This window comes from Oncorhynchus masou, chromosome 11 (assembly GCF_036934945.1).
Source record: "Oncorhynchus masou masou isolate Uvic2021 chromosome 11, UVic_Omas_1.1, whole genome shotgun sequence".
NCBI lineage: Eukaryota > Metazoa > Chordata > Actinopteri > Salmoniformes > Salmonidae > Oncorhynchus > Oncorhynchus masou.
Window position 1 is genome coordinate 15,866,873 of NC_088222.1, and position 17,230 is coordinate 15,884,102.

A 17,230-nucleotide genomic window follows, 5' to 3' on the forward strand; every position below is an offset into this window, starting at 1 on the left:
CGACAACACGGTTCCCGCTCAGAAAACAGAACAGGGTTTTCCTTCCATCCTGCCTGTCCCGTCTCAGTCAGTCAGAGACCAGGGGCCATCAAGAGGCTATGTCATGTCCATACAGCTGCTTCCCCTTAGATTGAAGGGTTACTCACAACGTAACCAACGCATGACCCGGACGGTCACAGTGTCCGCCAACCTCTACCCTGTGACCTCTGACCCTGGCCCATGCATCGATGAGCAGGCTGAAAGGGGGTCAGACGGGAGGGCTGGACGGCAGGAAACAAAAACACACAGCCCTGACTGTGCGATGTGCTCTCTCTCTCCCTCGCTCTGTAAAGCATGTGTGACGTCTAGACACACCACACAACGGCTGCATTATCAGGCTGGGATCATATGATAAAGAGCCCCTCATTCTATTCACAGCAGTTCCTAGCAGAACCACTCCTCTATTCAACCATTGGGGGTGACGGACATGTTGTTGCTAACGTGAATAGAATACAGCTCATTTATAACGTAGACTACTAGCTGACCGTAAATTCAAGACCAAGAGGAGAATCCATATAGATTGATCTGGCGTATAAAAAGACCTATAAAAACAAATAACCATGGGGCCATTGAGAGTAAATGAAATTGAGGACATGCAATCAAGTCTGAACTTCAATTAGTTGGATAACCAAATAAAAAAGGAAAGTAAACCTTGAAGCTGCCACATCCATACCAAGTCAAGTTGTCAACTCTCGCTAAATTATATTTTTAGTCAACTGCTGTCCAAGTCTCAGGATTCTGGATGCGTTTGCCCAATCCAAAATGGGAAAATGGACACACTCTTCCCTAATATACAAATCCAACAGAGATGGGCTAGAAAACCAGTGCAACCCTGCAGTGTTTGAGTGTCCTGCATACCTTTCACACACACACACACACACACACACACACACACACACACACACACAGGCTTTAAAATAGTCATCCAATAGTCCTAGTAACTCAAATCAATGCTGTAAAAGTACCCATCTGAGGAGCCAAAACCCACCCAGCATGCCGGGGTCTCTCATTCTCATTAGGCTCTGGTTTCATCTGAGCTGGGCTCCCATGAGGCCCTGAACCATGCTATGTCCGGCTTTTGTACTGCACTCTGACTGGAAAAAGGTAGACTGTCCTTGAGAATGCAATATTGTTGTTGTTGTTGTTAAGCATGTGGTGTGTAATAAGGAAAAAACAAGCATCGATGTCAAGGGAAGGAAGGCCTGGAGGGTTTAAATTAGAACGCTAATGTGTGAAGTAACCTTACTAACTAGGCTGTACTTAACGAGAGACCCAGACCACCACAGATTCCTGTTGGGTAGTTTTAGGATGATAATCCACCAGAAATAAGACTTCTCAAAATAGAAAAAAGCATGGTAAAAAAAATATAGGAAAAGGTGGTGTTCTGTTTTGTTCAAAAGCTATTCATTGATAGGAAACCCTTAATTTCCATGTCTGAAACTCCTTGATTAAACTTTCCTGCTAAACAAAGTGGATTCCTAAAAAACCTAGGAGATTCAGGGCCCCAAATGTTTTACACTTATGCAAGTAGCCAGGTCTGAACTTTTCACAATAATATAAAGTACCAAGATATGCATAAAGTAGAAAGCTTAAATCATAACCTGTCTGTTCTGAGAACTAAGTCTGTTTCAACACTCCCAGTGGCACTATTACACTCTTATGTTGTGGAATGAGCCACTAGTATTGATCCCACAAAAGGCCATTTCAATTTCACTAGTAACTTCTTATGAAGAAACTTTCTGCCAGAAACTTGAGATATCAAATGCAAAATGTCACTTTATAGCATCCCTTTCCACATACAGGATGGAATGACTGAGGATTTATAGAGGTTTAGTGCTCATCTAAAGCTGTATGGTTTATGTTAGAACTGGGTTACATAAGATGCAAGTACAATTCGATGTGTCTGTGCGCGTGTGAGTGCGCATGCTCGTAAACATAATTATTGAACTGAAGTGGAGCGCTTGTTGTGCTGTGTGTAATTGGCTTGGTGTGTAGGAGAGAGGAACCCTGCTCAGTGCTCATTGATGGAGAGGCTGTTGTTCAGGCTCTCCTCTGGTCTCCCTGCAGCTGTGAGCCTGTGACAGCCTGTTTGCGTCCCAAATGGCACCCCATTCCCTATATAGTGCACCCTATGGGCCCTGGTCAAAAGTAGTGCACTACAAAAGGGAAACATTGTGCCATTTGGGACGCAGGCCCTGAGCCCCGAGGAGAGAGGAAATGTCTGGATGTCGGAACTGAGAGAGGCGCATTCATCAGATACAATGAGAGGAAGGGAGAGAGACGCTAAAAAAGACAGCTTTCCCCAGCGTGCAGAGGGAAGGGAGCGTCTGAGAGCGAGAGAGCAGCCTACATCGATCTCAAAGTGCCAGAGGGAGATAGGGTTTCTGATGAATATGAAACTGATTAGCACAAAGGGAAAAGGCAGACTGTCTTTAAATTTCATCCATTAGTCATAATATCATTATTTACCCCCTGAATAATCTCATTATTTATGATTCATCTTTTATGATCTCAACAGGGGTTCTCCCCAGTAAGGAATACTAACAGGCCATTTTTTCACAAGATAGGCCTAATAATTCTCACTTGGTTGCAAATGATAGCCCTTCCCCCTATTTAGACTATATAGAAACATTGCATTACAGTACTTTAGAGTTTATTCTTACTTAGGCTACCCTTAACCAACAAAACAGCCCACTTACAATAAGCATTAAGCTAAACTCTATTTAGTAAGCTTTGCAGGATGCAGGAACCTAACCTCCAACACTATAGTTCACAGTCCAGGAAGGATTTCTCAACAATACAGGTCAACACAATGGATGGCGTCGTTATAGCAAAGGCAGAAATTATACTTTTTTTAAATCATTCTCTCCCAGTTGCTCTCCTTAATTAAGCTAGTGCCAGAGAAATCCCTAAGCCAAACCCAGGCTGGTTCTGTATCTGCAGCAGCACAAAGGGGTGTGCAACAGCCACCTCCCTCCAGCATGAAATATCAGCCTAGCCCTTGGCTTACTAAACTGACTGAGTTGGCAGGTTTTCAATTTGAGCCAGAGCGGATGCAGAGGCAGAGCAGAGCTGATGGGGTGCATTGTTAATAGATAGCTTAGCAGCAGTGCTGAATGTGCCAGTCTAAGAGTAGAGCCGTCAGACGACCCAAAAGTGAGATTCAGGCTAACCTCAAACCCAGCTCCAAACATACTGAGATAAAGGATGCATAATCAGTGTTAGGCTACTCAGAGTAGGACTCTCCTCAGAAAAGGGCAGAGCAGAACCCCTCATTTGAAATGCCCAAAAGTGGGAGAGAAACCTCAACCAGCTCCAATGCTACTAGAAAGTGAGTAAAGTCTCAAAGTATGTCAGTGTTACACACATTAAAATGCTCCCCAGAAATTACTAATAACTAATACTGACTAAGCCTGCACCAAACATATACCTCACCCAGTCCTAACATGCTGTGAGTCCTTCCACGGTGACACTCATTCCCTCATTACCAGGAAACACTCTACAAAAGCAACTAGGCCTTTTAATAGATCAGAGTGTATTAACCCCTAGCCCATATCCCCTAGGTATTTTAAAAGATCAGAGAGTATCAACCCCTAGGGGTTGATTTGTGATTGAGGGAAGGATTTGCAGTCTCTTGTCCTTAGTTCGTGGTCTAATGAGTAGTCCACTACATTCACTGCCACTCGTACATTTAAGAAAGTAGTGCTCTCTAATGTGAGGTGGCACCACTCACTACCCAAGGGTGCATTGCGGGGTAGAAGACATTGACAGAGATAGTTGAGAACCCAAATGTTCCTGTGAGAACAGAAAAGCCCTAGGAGTTTAAATCACCTCCTGAAGCCTCAGCCTGCCAGGTCACATCATCCAATTAAAGCAACGGCACCTAGCAGGCTGGTACATTCAACGTGTGTGTGTGTGTGTGTGTGTGTGTGTGTGAAAGAGATTCAGCAGCCTAGCCCAGGATGGCAGCTCTTCTCGTGAACAGAGTCCTGGTGTCTGAAAATGTTACTAACCGCCAAATCACTCCTTCCCCAGTCCTTGTTTCCTCAATTCCGATGAAAATGCATTGGCGGAGAGGATCCAAGGGGCCTCCCTCAACCCCCCCATTTTCCAATAGGCTTAAAGAGGAATTGAGGGAACGAGGATGACAGCTAAATAACGTTTTCAGAGACAGACCGACTCTGGGATGCAGATAGGGAGGTTGAAGCTGAGGGGCTAATTTGAGTGGCAATACAGGGGAATGTGCATATTGGTTGTTCAAAGCTGGAAGACAGACTATGTTCTAAGATCTTGCCTAGGGAAATATCCCACTGTTGTGCTTGATGTAGCCTACTGAGTGAAGCAATAACTGGGACAAACACAGTAACGACTGTTGCGTGAGGAAAGCTTAATGTACAAGTACACCCCATGGACAGGACGCCTTACCCCAGATCTCTCTCCTTAATGTGGAATGCCCATTTTTATAGTATTTGGTATGACTCAGCCAGGGATTGAAAACACACCCTTCCAATCTCAGGGTGGACACTAGAGGTCGACCGATTAATTAGGGCCGATTAAGTTTTCATAACAAATCGGTATTTTTGGACACCGATTTGGCCATTTTTTTTACACCTTTATTTAACTATGCAAGTCAGTTAAGATCACATTCTTATTTTCAATGACGGCCTAGGAACGGTGGGTTAACTGCCTTGTTCAGGGGCAGAATGACAGATTTTTACCTTATCAGCTCGTGGATTCAATCTTGCAACCTTACAGTTAACTAGTCCAATACTCTACCTGATTACATTGCACTCCACGAGGAGACTGCCTGTTACGCAAATGCAGTAAGAAGCCACGGTAAGTTGCTAGCTAGCATTAAACTTCTTATAAAAAACAATCATAATCAGTAGTTAAACTAGTAATATCATCAACCATGTGTAGTTATCTAGCGTGTCCTGCGTTGCATATAATGGATGTGGTGGGTATTCGGGAAAAAGGACTGTCGTTGCTCCAATGTGTACCTAACCATAAACATCAATGCATTTCTTAAAATCAATACACATAATTATATATTTTTTTAAACCTGCATATTTAGCTAAAAGAAATCCAGGTTAGCAGGCAATATTAACCAGACAAAATTGTGTCACTTCTCTTGCGTTCATTGCACGCAGAGTCAGTGTATATGCAACAGTTTGGGCTGCCCAATTTGCCAGAATTTTACATAATTATGACATAACATTGAAGGTTGTGCAATGTAAGAGGAATATTTAGGACTTAGGGATGCCACCCATTAGATAAAATACGGAACGGTTCCGTATTTCACTGAAAGAATAAACGTCTTGTTTTCGAGATGATAGGTCATTAATATGGTAGAATCCGGAAACTAAGGTTCGTATTTCTGTGTGTTACTATGTTATAATTAAGTCTCTGATTTGATAGAGCAGTCTGACTGAGCGGTGGTAGGTATATCAGCAGGCTCGTAAGCATTCTTTCAAAAAGCACTTTGTGCATTTTGCCAGCAGCTCTTTGCTGTGCTTCAAGCATTGAGCCGTTTATGACTTCAAGCCTATCAAATCCCAAGATTAGGCTGGTGTAACCGATGTGAAATGGCTAGCTAGTTAGCGGGGTGCGCGCTAATAGCGTTTCAAACGTCACTCGCTCTGAGACTTGGAGTGGTTGTTCCCCTTGCTCTGCATGGGTGACGCTGCTTTGAGGGTGGTTGTTGTCGATGTGTTCCTGGTTCGAGCCCAGGTAGGGGTGAGGAGAGGGACGGAAGCTATACTGTTACACTAGCAATACTAAAGTGCCCATAAGAACATCCAATAGTCAAAGGTATGTGAAATACAAATCGTATAGAGAGAGAAAGTCCTATAATTCCTATAACAACTACAAACTAAAACTTCTTACCTGGGAAAATTGAAGACTCATGTTAAAAGGAACCACCAACTTTCATATGTTCTCATGTTCTGAGCAAGGAACTTAAACATTAGCTTTTTTACATGGCACATATTGCACTTTTACTTTCTTCTCCATCACTTTGTTCTTGCATTATTTAAACCAAATTGAACATGTATCATTATTTATTTGAGGCTAAATTGATTTTATTGAGGTATTATATTAAGTTAAAGTGTTCATTCAGTATTGTTGTAATTGTCATTATTACAAATACTTTTGTTCCCTTCTTTAAAAAAAAAAATAATAATCTGCATCGGCTTTTTTTGGTCCTCCAATAATTGGTATCCGTATCGGCGTTGAAAAATCATAGTGTCCACTAGAGGTCGACTGATTAAGGTCACTGAGTTGGTACAAGCATTTGAGTGAAGAGGAAAAGCTGGCTTGTGTTCAGTAGACATGAATCAGAAATGCTTTGTCTGTACCTCTCAAATAAGAAAAGTCAGTTTACATAGCTAAATGTTTTGCTACATGTTCCATAATTAACGACCTTCGACCCAATGTGCCATATTGAACACGACTGTCGACCCAGGGTTCTTAGAGTGTACCATAGAAGAGGTCTGATTACCTTCATATTTGAGGCTTCAGTCTCCAGTTTGTTCAAGTGGTTGGAGTTGTCCTCAAGCTCTTGTCGAAGGTTGGAGTTCTCCATCTTCAGTGCCTCCACTTGCTTCAGCAGCTGATCATAAGATGCTGCAGCCATCTTGGACTACCTCTTGACCTAAGGACAAGAACACATTAACGGTTAATAAGGTCGAATCAACTCCTACTAGCACTGGAAAATTGCCCATAAAAACAGACAGACCGCCTCAATCACAATTAATCTGGAAGCCTACATTTGATTGATGGATATAATTAAGCTAGGCTACATTATGGTCAGTGGTGACAGTGTCCATAACACAATGCCAATTAATATCCAGCTCTTCATAGAAAATGGGCTTTAAAAGGCCTTGATACATTTATAACACCATATCCTCCACCATTACATTGGAAAATTACAGTTCAGCAAAGGTTCTAAGAATTAAAACCTTTTTCAATCAGAGCGGCAGGACTTAAGACAAGGCGAGTTGCGAGGGCCAAAGCAAGTCACATTATAACAAAAAGCAGCACACAAGATTTTATGAAAAACAGTTGAGAATAAGATCTGGAGAATAAGAGTTGTAAATGCCTTCCATGGCCTTGGGTTAAGAGCAATTCACACAGGTTTTAAAAATATTAGGCTTGTTAATTCACGCCTGGGCAGATTTTACAAGCCGTGTCAGTGGTTGGACTAGCTTAACTGCATTTCATTTTTTAACAAGGATTTTTATCAGACAAACGGTTGATGGAAGAAGTGGATCATCGTAATTACGATAACCGTTCAATAATAGCGTAGTTATTAGCAAAAAATATTGACAAACATTCATTATGTTTAGATGCAAGAACAAAAAGACAAAAAAAGAGGATTAAATGCAGGGTCCAATTTTTCCAAGTCTGCAGCTGACATAGACGCCCAGTCCACCACTGTGAAGCTACAGCCAGAACACAACGGTGCGATACCATCTCTTGCCATACCACCTGTCAAATGGTTCATGGCCAACTACCACTGATATCCATCCACTGAAATCTCAATGCACATGGCATTGTCTAAACACCACAAAGTCCAATAGATTAGAACCTTATATTTTCAATATTAACCTTATCCTACAACACTGATAATCCATATCACACATGTTCATTGACCACATCTGTACAATTTAAGCCTAGGCCAAAATGGGCACGGTTTACACTATACTCCTTGTTAATGCAATTAAAAATCTTTGCTATCTACTGCAACCAACAACTTTTGCAAGGACCATACCACAGAGACTATGCATTGCATCTACTATGAGTAGGGCAGGCTGTGGTTTACTAATGTGTTAACTTGGGTTTCTCTGAGAGCAGCTGAGAAGAGAGGATCTAGAAGACTGAAGATGTAGTCGGCCAGCTAAGGGAACACCATTACTCACGCCCCACAGAGCCCCCTACAGCCCTATGAAGACAACTCTACATGACAGAGGGGGTTTGTCTTGCTGAGGAAAAGTTTTTATTTTTAGATCATCCATCATGGAGAGGGTAGGAGGCAAGCAAGCGGGGATGAGTAGTAACTGGATCACTGAGGTGGAAAATGTATCAAAAATGCTTTGGTTACCAAATGATCAGTGAGTGACATGTTAAATATCAGCAAAGGCCTTGGCATGAACACTTACTCTTTGGAACTCTTTAGCAATGCTACCACTAGAACAGACTCCCGGCAGAAGCATTCAGACCTAACTAACTAACCTTAACAGTGGCTTATATTATCCCCTGGTCGACATTGACTAAACAATCAACTTCACAGTGCAATATTAGTAATTCAGAACCATGATATTGGTTTGTTTGACACAATGTCCTGGTTCCCTAGACTAGAGCAACATTTGTTTGCCAAAGATTCAATGAAGCGCCAATCGAATTCAGTGAGTCAATTAGGCTGGGTTGATTGGGCAGCGAGTCTGTCCCAAAATGTCAATACTGCCCTCACTAGGCTGGATCCTGTACACAGGACGGGTAGAGAAGAACACAAGACAGCATTCCAGAATCACCCTGTGAGTTCTGTCAATGCACCGGCTAATGAACACATATCAGGGTTCTATATCTATTGATGCAAAGGGGTAACTGAAATTGGTTCGGGGATGTGTATTAAAAAAAAAGTTTGTGTGGATACACTGCCCCTTCATGCATTTACAATGCAGTGGAGAACCGCAGAAGGTGAGCCAAAAGACAAGCCCCTGTTGGCAGATGCAGACTGAAGTAGTTCAATTGGCAGCCATTTTGGAGACTCAATTCTAGCCTACGCCATAAAAGAGAGAGCTTATCATCACCATCATTTAACAGCCAGCATCTACAACTGCTGACTATGAAGGAGGATGGGATACAGAATGAGGTTGCAATGCTACAATGATCATTGTACTGTGCCATAGTGTACTATGCTATAGTATTATAGTGAATATGGCTGTTATAGATATCTGGCAGGAAGGTAGGCTACAGTTACAAATTGTATTAAAAATTACACAACTCCATAGGCTTATATCAGTTTCATAATTGCATTATCAATTATGTCAACATCCACATCAGTTCAGAATCATATCAGTTAGACCCATATGCATGAGCTCCCTGTCATCACCACACCATTTCCGTATTAGGCTACTTCTCCTGCCCCTTACTGTACAGTTTTAACCTATATTTCACAAAATGTATTTCCTCCAGATATTAGACTAATAAGCTGTTATTTTAATTAGGCTAGTAGACAACATTGATAACTCTTACTCGGTCATTCACTAGTGTGCAGTAAACGTAGGCTAGGTCATGGATGGATGAAATCAAAACATTTTTTTAGTACAATTAAATTCAACAGATACAATGTGTATGCTGTAACTGTACAATACACACAAAGCTTGCAAGTAAAACAATTTTTAAATAATCTAGAATCTTACCATGTCCTCTCCCTCTGCATCATGTAGCTATACACCCACAGAACTCAGCCCACTAAAAATCAGTCAGTAATATCTCTAGATAGAGAAAACAAAGCAACACAACATTGAACAAAGCAAACCGCTACTGGTACCATATATGCTAAACCTGTCAAATTTTGCCTACAAAAGGGTTTGAAGGGGGCGCGAGCGAGAACACGAAGGGGGAATGAACAAATGATTGAAAAGAACAACAGCAGGGGCTGAGAAAGAAGGGGATTGCATCCTCTTTCTACCTCATGAATATTGCATCAATGTTCTCAAAATACATCCTCCCCTTAAATTGGCTAATTCTGGGTATCCATTTTGCAGGTTGATGCTTCCTGGAGCATTAAAATGTATAATGAAAATGACAAATCCTCCTCGTGTCCAATTCTCTAAATTAACATCTTCCTCTCTCGAAAATGAGGATTCCATCTTGACACGATAAAACAACCAGGCAGGCGCTCACATTTACCTTTCGTCTAACACTGGCAGTGAACGTAGCACTGCACTGGATGGATGAGGCTTTTTGTGAATCTGTGAAAGGGTGTGTGTGTGTGTGAGAGAGAGAAACACACTATGGATGGAGACCCCCCCAGCAGATAGCTAAACCAGAAAAACCCCAGCAGTCAGCTGCTGAGCGACAAATGCCCTTCCCTTGACACCACAAAGAAAAAGTAGACAGACAGTGGTGTGAGCTCACACACACAACCCAACTAACCCAGCCCTTCACAGCACAATACAACCAGGGATTAACCAATGACGACGTCAACCCAGACAAAGACGACACAGCCACTGTCAGACTGACCCCATAGCAACCCTACAGCGTCCAAAGAAAGACAGCATCGCACAGTCACAATGACACGTCTGCTTTGTTGGAGCATAACCGGTAGCTAGGCTAAGCAGAAGTCTCTCCCTCCAAAAGGCTTAGCGGCTACGCCTCGCTATTCACACAAACACACCATTATTCCCCCAGGAGCTCCCTGCCTGCCCCTAATCCCCATTAACAGACAGAATTTTTAAAAAAACGTCTCAATTTTTGTCCGTTGTAGAAAGGAGAAGTGGGGGTATTTTCAATAATTGAAAAAGCAAAACCTTACCCCATTTCGATAGCAGTGACAGTGTCCATCCCATCTCCCTCTCAACTGTGTCCGATGCTGAAAGCACATCCAGCCAGCACCCGGTCACATGACCACTCGGTACAGCCAATCGCCTGGCAGCGAGGATCAGGCAGGGACAGCCCTGTTCTGCTGTTTCCGTGGCTGGTTCTGCAGTGACCGGTGCTGGCTGGCTTCCAGCTCTGTGGCACAGCTGCTTCTCCCAGCCGACTCAATTCGGGCACTTAAAGCGGTGAGGAGTCCACCGTGTCCAGAGGGGAATTCACAATTTTCTGGCTTCAGGTTCACACAAATATAATTTTAAGCTTGGTTTTACTGTTGAAAATTACATCTGATTTCAGGGTTGTTTGTGAAGTTGCTCTCCTTAAGTAATCTATTTGTTTCTGAATTGTTTAAATCAAATGTTTCCCCTTCAGTCTCCTGAATTAGCCTAGTGCGCATACGTGCGCCCAGCTGTTGCACATGCGCACCAGGCCCAAACTCTTTTTCCCTGGCTAAACTGTTAGTTTGTCGTCTTCATTACCAAACTTCATAAATACTGAACCCTCCACTTCAAAACTCTTTTAATGGTTGTACAATAAACGTGTAACTTAGAAATTTGCTGGAAAGAAACTTAACGTATTAATTTATTGTTTGGTTGAATAGTTGGATGAATAGTTTGAGATGTTGTAAGTTAACAGTGGCAAAGGATATCATTGCTATTTAACTATTTCTGCCCCCCCCAAAAAAAAATCTTGATCGAAATCTTTGGACCAAACGACTGGTACACTTTTTTTAAATGTGCATTTTTCCATATATAGACCTATGTGTTTTAATAAAATCAACTATATGCACTGAGCTTGTCTGATGCTTTAAGTGCACTGTTTGATTAAATAATAAAGACATGACTCGAGTGAGTCCGACCGCAATTGATTTGATTGTGTCATACCGGGCTCAGACTTAAAAAGTGCCTGTGTGACAAGCACCCGTTGTCTGTCTTTCCTCCCTGCTGCAGCGGCCACCACAGAACATCAAGTGTATCGCGCTGTCTGTGTTGCTGAAGATGTAACATAGTTACAGCCATTTCTGACTGTAAAGTTCTGTTATCGAAATCCCTAATTTGTTTAGGAAAAAAACATTCCCTATTCCCTCAACCTTTGCTCTCTTTACACAGCACATGTATGCATCGCAATCCATGCACGTGACCAATGGGGCCTGACTTTGTCATAAACAATTTGATGTGATTATGATAGACTAACTCAGAACACTAACAGCATATTAGATGCAGAGGACGTGACAAATAAACTTGAAACAGTGGAATGTTTACTGGTTGCTCAGGACGGAAAGGGGAATAAATTGTGTGTAAAAAATGTGATTAGTTGTGGAACCTACTGGCGATCAAAGAATGTAAACAATGAATGCAAACACCAAATAAGCATACCAGTGTTATAACGTTGTTTTTTGTAAAGCCTTTATTACAGCAAAGACTAAAACCAGTTGAATGCATTTGTGAACGCAATTGCTGACATGGAAAGCTTTATTTATTGTTTAGGCTAATTATTCTAGGGTCGCTTTGTTATGTTAAAACTACAAATGCAACATGCAAAGCTCATGAAACTGAAATAAAATGCAGACATTTTCCACACACAAAGCTTAATTCTCTAAAATGTTGTGCACAAATGTGTTTACATCCCTGTTAGTGAGCAATTTTTTCATTTGCCAAGATAATCAATCCACGGGTGGCATATCAAGAAGCTGATAAAACAGCACGGTCATTACACAGGTGTACCTTGTGCTGGGGACAGTAACAGTCTACTTTAAAATGTGCAGTTGCGTCACAAAACCCAATGCCACAGATGTTGAGGGAGTGTGTAATTGGCATGCTGACTGCAATAATGTCCACCAGAGCTGTTGCCATAAAATGGCATATTAATTTCTCTTCCATAAACTGCATGCAACTTAATTTTTAGAGAATTTGGCAGTACGTCCAACCGGCCTCAACCACAGAACACGTGTAACCACGCCAGCCCAGGACTTAAACATCCGGGCTTCACCTGCGGGATCGTCTGGGGGGGGGGGGGGGTTTGGGTGTTGCTGTGGAGTATCTCCGTCTCTAATATTGCCCTTTTATGGGGAAAAGCTCATTCTGATTGCCTGGGCCTGTCCATGGGATATGTAGTGATTCTGCCAACACAGACAGATATGTACGCTGTCTTGTACCGTTAACTTTTTCAACTGTATCATATTTGTTGACTAAAATCGGACGTTATAACTATAATGAGTAATCCAGGAATGTCATGAGAAAAGTCAAGAAAATCTGTTCTAGCTACACTACAAGCATGACCAATACCTCCTGTATTGAACACAGATACCGTCTTCAATTTTATCGATTATTTACGTTAAAAAATACCTAAAGTTGTATTACAAAAGTAGGTTGAAATGTTTTGGCAAAGTTTACAGGTAACTCGAGATATTTTGTAGTCATGTTGCGCAAGTTGGAACCGGTGTTTTCTGGATCAAACGCGCCAAATAAATGCATATATTAATCGAACAAAAGGACCATTTGTGATGTTTATGGGACATATTGGAGTGCCAACAAAAGAAGCTTGTCAAAGGTAAGGCATGATTTATATTTTTATTTCTGAGTTGTGTCGCGCCTACAGGGTTGAAATATGCTTTCTTTGTTTACGGAGGTGCTATCCTCAGATAATATCATTGTTTGTTTTCACCGGAAAGCCTTTTTGAAATCTGACATGTTGGCTGGATTCACAACAAGTGTAGCTTTAATTTGCTATCTTGCATGTGTGATTTAATGAAAGTTTGATTTTGATAGTAATTTATTTGAATTTGGAGCTCTGCATTTTCCCTCGCTTTTGGCCAGGTGGGACGCTAGCATCCCACATATCCCAGAGTTAAACATGCAAATTTTGTTAATATTGCCTGCTAACATGACTCGTTGCGAACTGTGAAGACTATTTCTTCTTAAAAAAGACATCCAACTTCGACCAACAGGGAGATGATTTAACAAAAGCGCATTTGCGGAAAAAGTACAATCGTTGCACGACTGTACCTAACCATAAACATCAAAGCATTTCTTAAAATCAATACACAGAATTACATATTTTTTAAACCTGCATATTTAGCTAAAAGAAATCCAGGTTAGCCGGCAATATTAACCAGGTGAAATTGTGTCACTTCTCTTGCGTTCATCGCACGCAAAGTCAGTGTATATGCAACGGTTTGGGCTGCCCAATTTGCCAGAATTTTACATAATTATGACATAACATTGAAGATTGTGTAATGTAACAGGAATATTTAGACTTAGGGATGCCAGCCGTTAGATAAAATACAGAACGGTTCCGAATTTCACTGAAAGAATAAACGTCTTGTTTTCGAGATGAAAGTTTCCGGATTCTACCATTTGACCTAAGGCTCGTATTTCTGTGTGTTATTATGTTATAATTAAGTCTCTGATTTGATAGAGCAGTCTGAGCGGTGATAGGCACCAGCAGGCTCGTAAGCATTGATTCAAATAGCACTTTTGTGCATTTTACCAGCAGCTCTTTGCTGTGCTTCAAGCATTGAGCCGTTTATGACTCCAAGCCTATCAAATCCCGAGATTAGGCTGGTGTAACCGATGTGAAATGGCTAGCTAGTTAGCGGGGTGCGCGCTAATAGCATTTCAAATGTCACTCGCTCTGAGACTTGGAGTGGTTGTTCCCCTTGCTCTGCATGGGTAACGCTGCTTTGAGGGTGGCTGTTGTCGATGTGTTCCTGGTTCGAGCGCAGGTAGGGGCGAGGAGAGGGACGGAAGCTATACTGTTCCACTGGCAATACTAAAGGGCCTGTAAGAACATCCAATAGTCAAAGGTATATGAAATACAAATCGTACAGAGAGAGAAATAGTCCTATAATTCCTATAACAACTACAAACTAAAACTTCTTACCTGGGAATATTGAAGACTCATGTTAAAAGGAACCACCAGCTTTCATATGTTCTCATGTTCTGAGCAAGGAACTTAAACATTAGCTTTTTTACATGGCACATACTGCACTTTTACTTTCTTCTCCAACACTTTGTTCCTGCATTATTTAAACCAAATTGAACATGTATCATTATTTATTTGAGGCTAAATTGATTTTATTGATGTATAATATTAAGTTAAAATAAGTGTTCATTCAGTATTGTTGTTATTGTCATTATTACAAATATATATATATATATATACACATATACTTTTTATTTTTTTGGTCCTCCAATAATAGGTATCGGCATTGAAAAATCATAATCGGTCGACCTCTACAATAGATACCCATCATGTGAGTGGAGGAGCACAGAGAGAATACTGGTTGTCCTGGCATTCACAGCGGGACCTGGGTTCAGGAGTTTTTTCCTGTCAGGAGGAGCTCATATTCCAACCAAGCAGAAAATAGTACTAAAGTGTTTAGGCTATAGACTGGTGCTGTTATAGGATTAGGGCTATGGACAGATGTACAGGGCTCTACAGTGCAACCATTCTTCTCGCATATGCGCCTAAATATTTAGCTGCGTGACCTGACATGTTTATTTTCCAACACCCGTGTGCCTAGAAAAATTAAGGATTCTAGCTTTAATACAATATATTTTTCCATTGTGTTGCCAAATTTGTCATTGTATGGCTACATTTTTCAACTTAAAAGATCTTCAATTTCTAGAATGGAATAGCCTTCATTTCTCAGAAGAATAGACTGTCGAGTTTCAGAAGAAAGAACTTTGTTTTTGACCATTTTGAGCCTGTAATCGAACCCACAAATGCTGATGCTCCAGATACTCAACTAGTCCGAAGGCGGCCAGTTTAAATGCTTCTTCAAATTAGCGTAACAGTTTTCAGCTGTGCTAACATAATTGCAAAATGGTTTATAATGATCAATTAGCATTTTAAAATTATCAACTTGGATTAGCTAACAACATGCCATTGGAACACAGGAGTGGTGGTTGCTGATAATGGGCCTCTGTACACCTATGTAGATATTCCATGTTTAGAAAAAAGAAAAAAAAAGCCGTTTACAGCTACAATAGTCATTGACAACATTAACAATGTCTTCACTGTATTTCTGATCAATTTGATGTCATTTTAAGACCAAGAATTAGCTTTTCTTTCAAAAACAAGGACATTTCTAAGTGACCAAACTTTTGAACAATACTGTAATTGTCTCCTCCATCTTGGATTCACAGCGCCACAGTACCATTGTTGACTATATTTGCCTACTCAATTAAAAACCTGACAAATAAGACATCTGAATAAACTTCTTGTTAGTGTTAAATCATACTCATCTCTCCCTCTCAATGGTTGCCCTGTATCACCACGCAACAGAGAATGACGGGAAAATGAAAACGTATTTCTAAATGCAGGTTTTTTCATACAAATGAAGACTGAAAGAGCAAGAGGAAGCCAGACGTTGGCAGCCAAGGACCCTTGGACCGCATCCCAAATGGCACCCTATAGTGCATTACTTTCAACCAGAGACAATGCCCCTATAAGGAATAAAGTGCCATTTGGGACACAGTCTTGTTGGCTGGCCTGGTCCCCTCTCTCATTGTTGGTGTTGTCCTTAGTATAGTTCTCACACATTCATTTGCCTATGTGTGGGAAACATTTTTCATCAACTTAGTTCAATTCAAGGCAACAAGCTAACGATATATCATAGAGACCAAACACTGACAGTCCTCCAACCCAGTCAACGCATTAGTGGGGTAACCAACTGGAATAACAGTAATTTCAATAATGGGGCCACTTGACAAGATAGTAGGCCTATGGCTTGACACTGCTAACATTGTTAGGGTTTCCACAAGGGTCAATGTAATACATCAAACACATGTCATGGTAATATACAGGAGTTTTCTATCAACATGGAAAGAGCAATGCAATAAAAACACTATCCCAGAATAACTTGTGGGTGTTTGTGGTCACCAAAAAAGGTGAGACAGGAAAACATGGGAACGCGGGGCAGCAGGTAGCCTAGTGGTTAGATCATTGGACTAGTAACGAAAGGTTGCTAGATCGAATCCCCGAGCTGACAAGGTAAAAATCTGTCGTTCTGCCCCTGAACAAGGCAGATTCACCCACTGTTCCTAGGCCATCGTTGTAAATAAGAATGTTATTTTTTTTATTTCACCTTTATTTAACCAGGTAGGTCAGTTGAGAACAAGTTCTCATTTACAACTGTGACCTGGCCAAGATAAAGCAAAGCAGTGCGACACAAACACAGTTACACATGGGATAAACAAACGTAGTCAATACCACAATAGAAAAATCTTTATACAGTGTGTGCAAATGAAGTAAGAAGGTAAGGCAATAAATAGGCCAACCGTGGCGAAGTAATTACAATTTAGCAATTAACACTGGAGTGATAGGTGTGCAGATGAGGATATGCAAGTATAAATAATTGTGTGCAAAAGAGTAGAAAAACAAACAAATATGGGATGAGGTAGGTAGTTGGGCTGTGTACAGCTGCAGCGATCGGTAAGCTGCTGACAGCTGATGCTTAAAGTTAGTGAGGGAGATATAAGTCTCCAACTTCAGTGATTTTTGTAATTTGTTCCAGTCATTGGCTCAGCAGAGAACTGGAAGGAAAGGCAGCCAGCCAAATGAGGTGTTGGATTTGGGGATGACC

General features: G+C 41.3%; 1 protein-coding gene across 6 annotated transcripts in view; it reads right to left on the bottom strand.

Moving 5' to 3' along the window:
- apc (APC regulator of WNT signaling pathway) overlaps nucleotides 1–17,230 on the bottom strand; it is a 46,780-nt gene that overhangs the window by 27,403 nt on the left and 2,147 nt on the right. For 3 of the 6 annotated variants that reach the window (XM_064977512.1, XM_064977510.1, XM_064977506.1), the window contains exon 2: nucleotides 6,539–6,691. In XM_064977512.1, the coding sequence (XP_064833584.1) occupies nucleotides 6,539–6,673 (135 nt within the window). In that variant the 5' untranslated portion in view covers nucleotides 6,674–6,691. Of the gene's footprint in view, nucleotides 1–6,538; nucleotides 6,692–9,461; nucleotides 9,537–9,954; nucleotides 10,139–10,579; nucleotides 10,633–17,230 lie in introns of those variants that run through there. The other 3 variants (XM_064977508.1, XM_064977507.1, XM_064977509.1) reach the window with 3 other exon arrangements.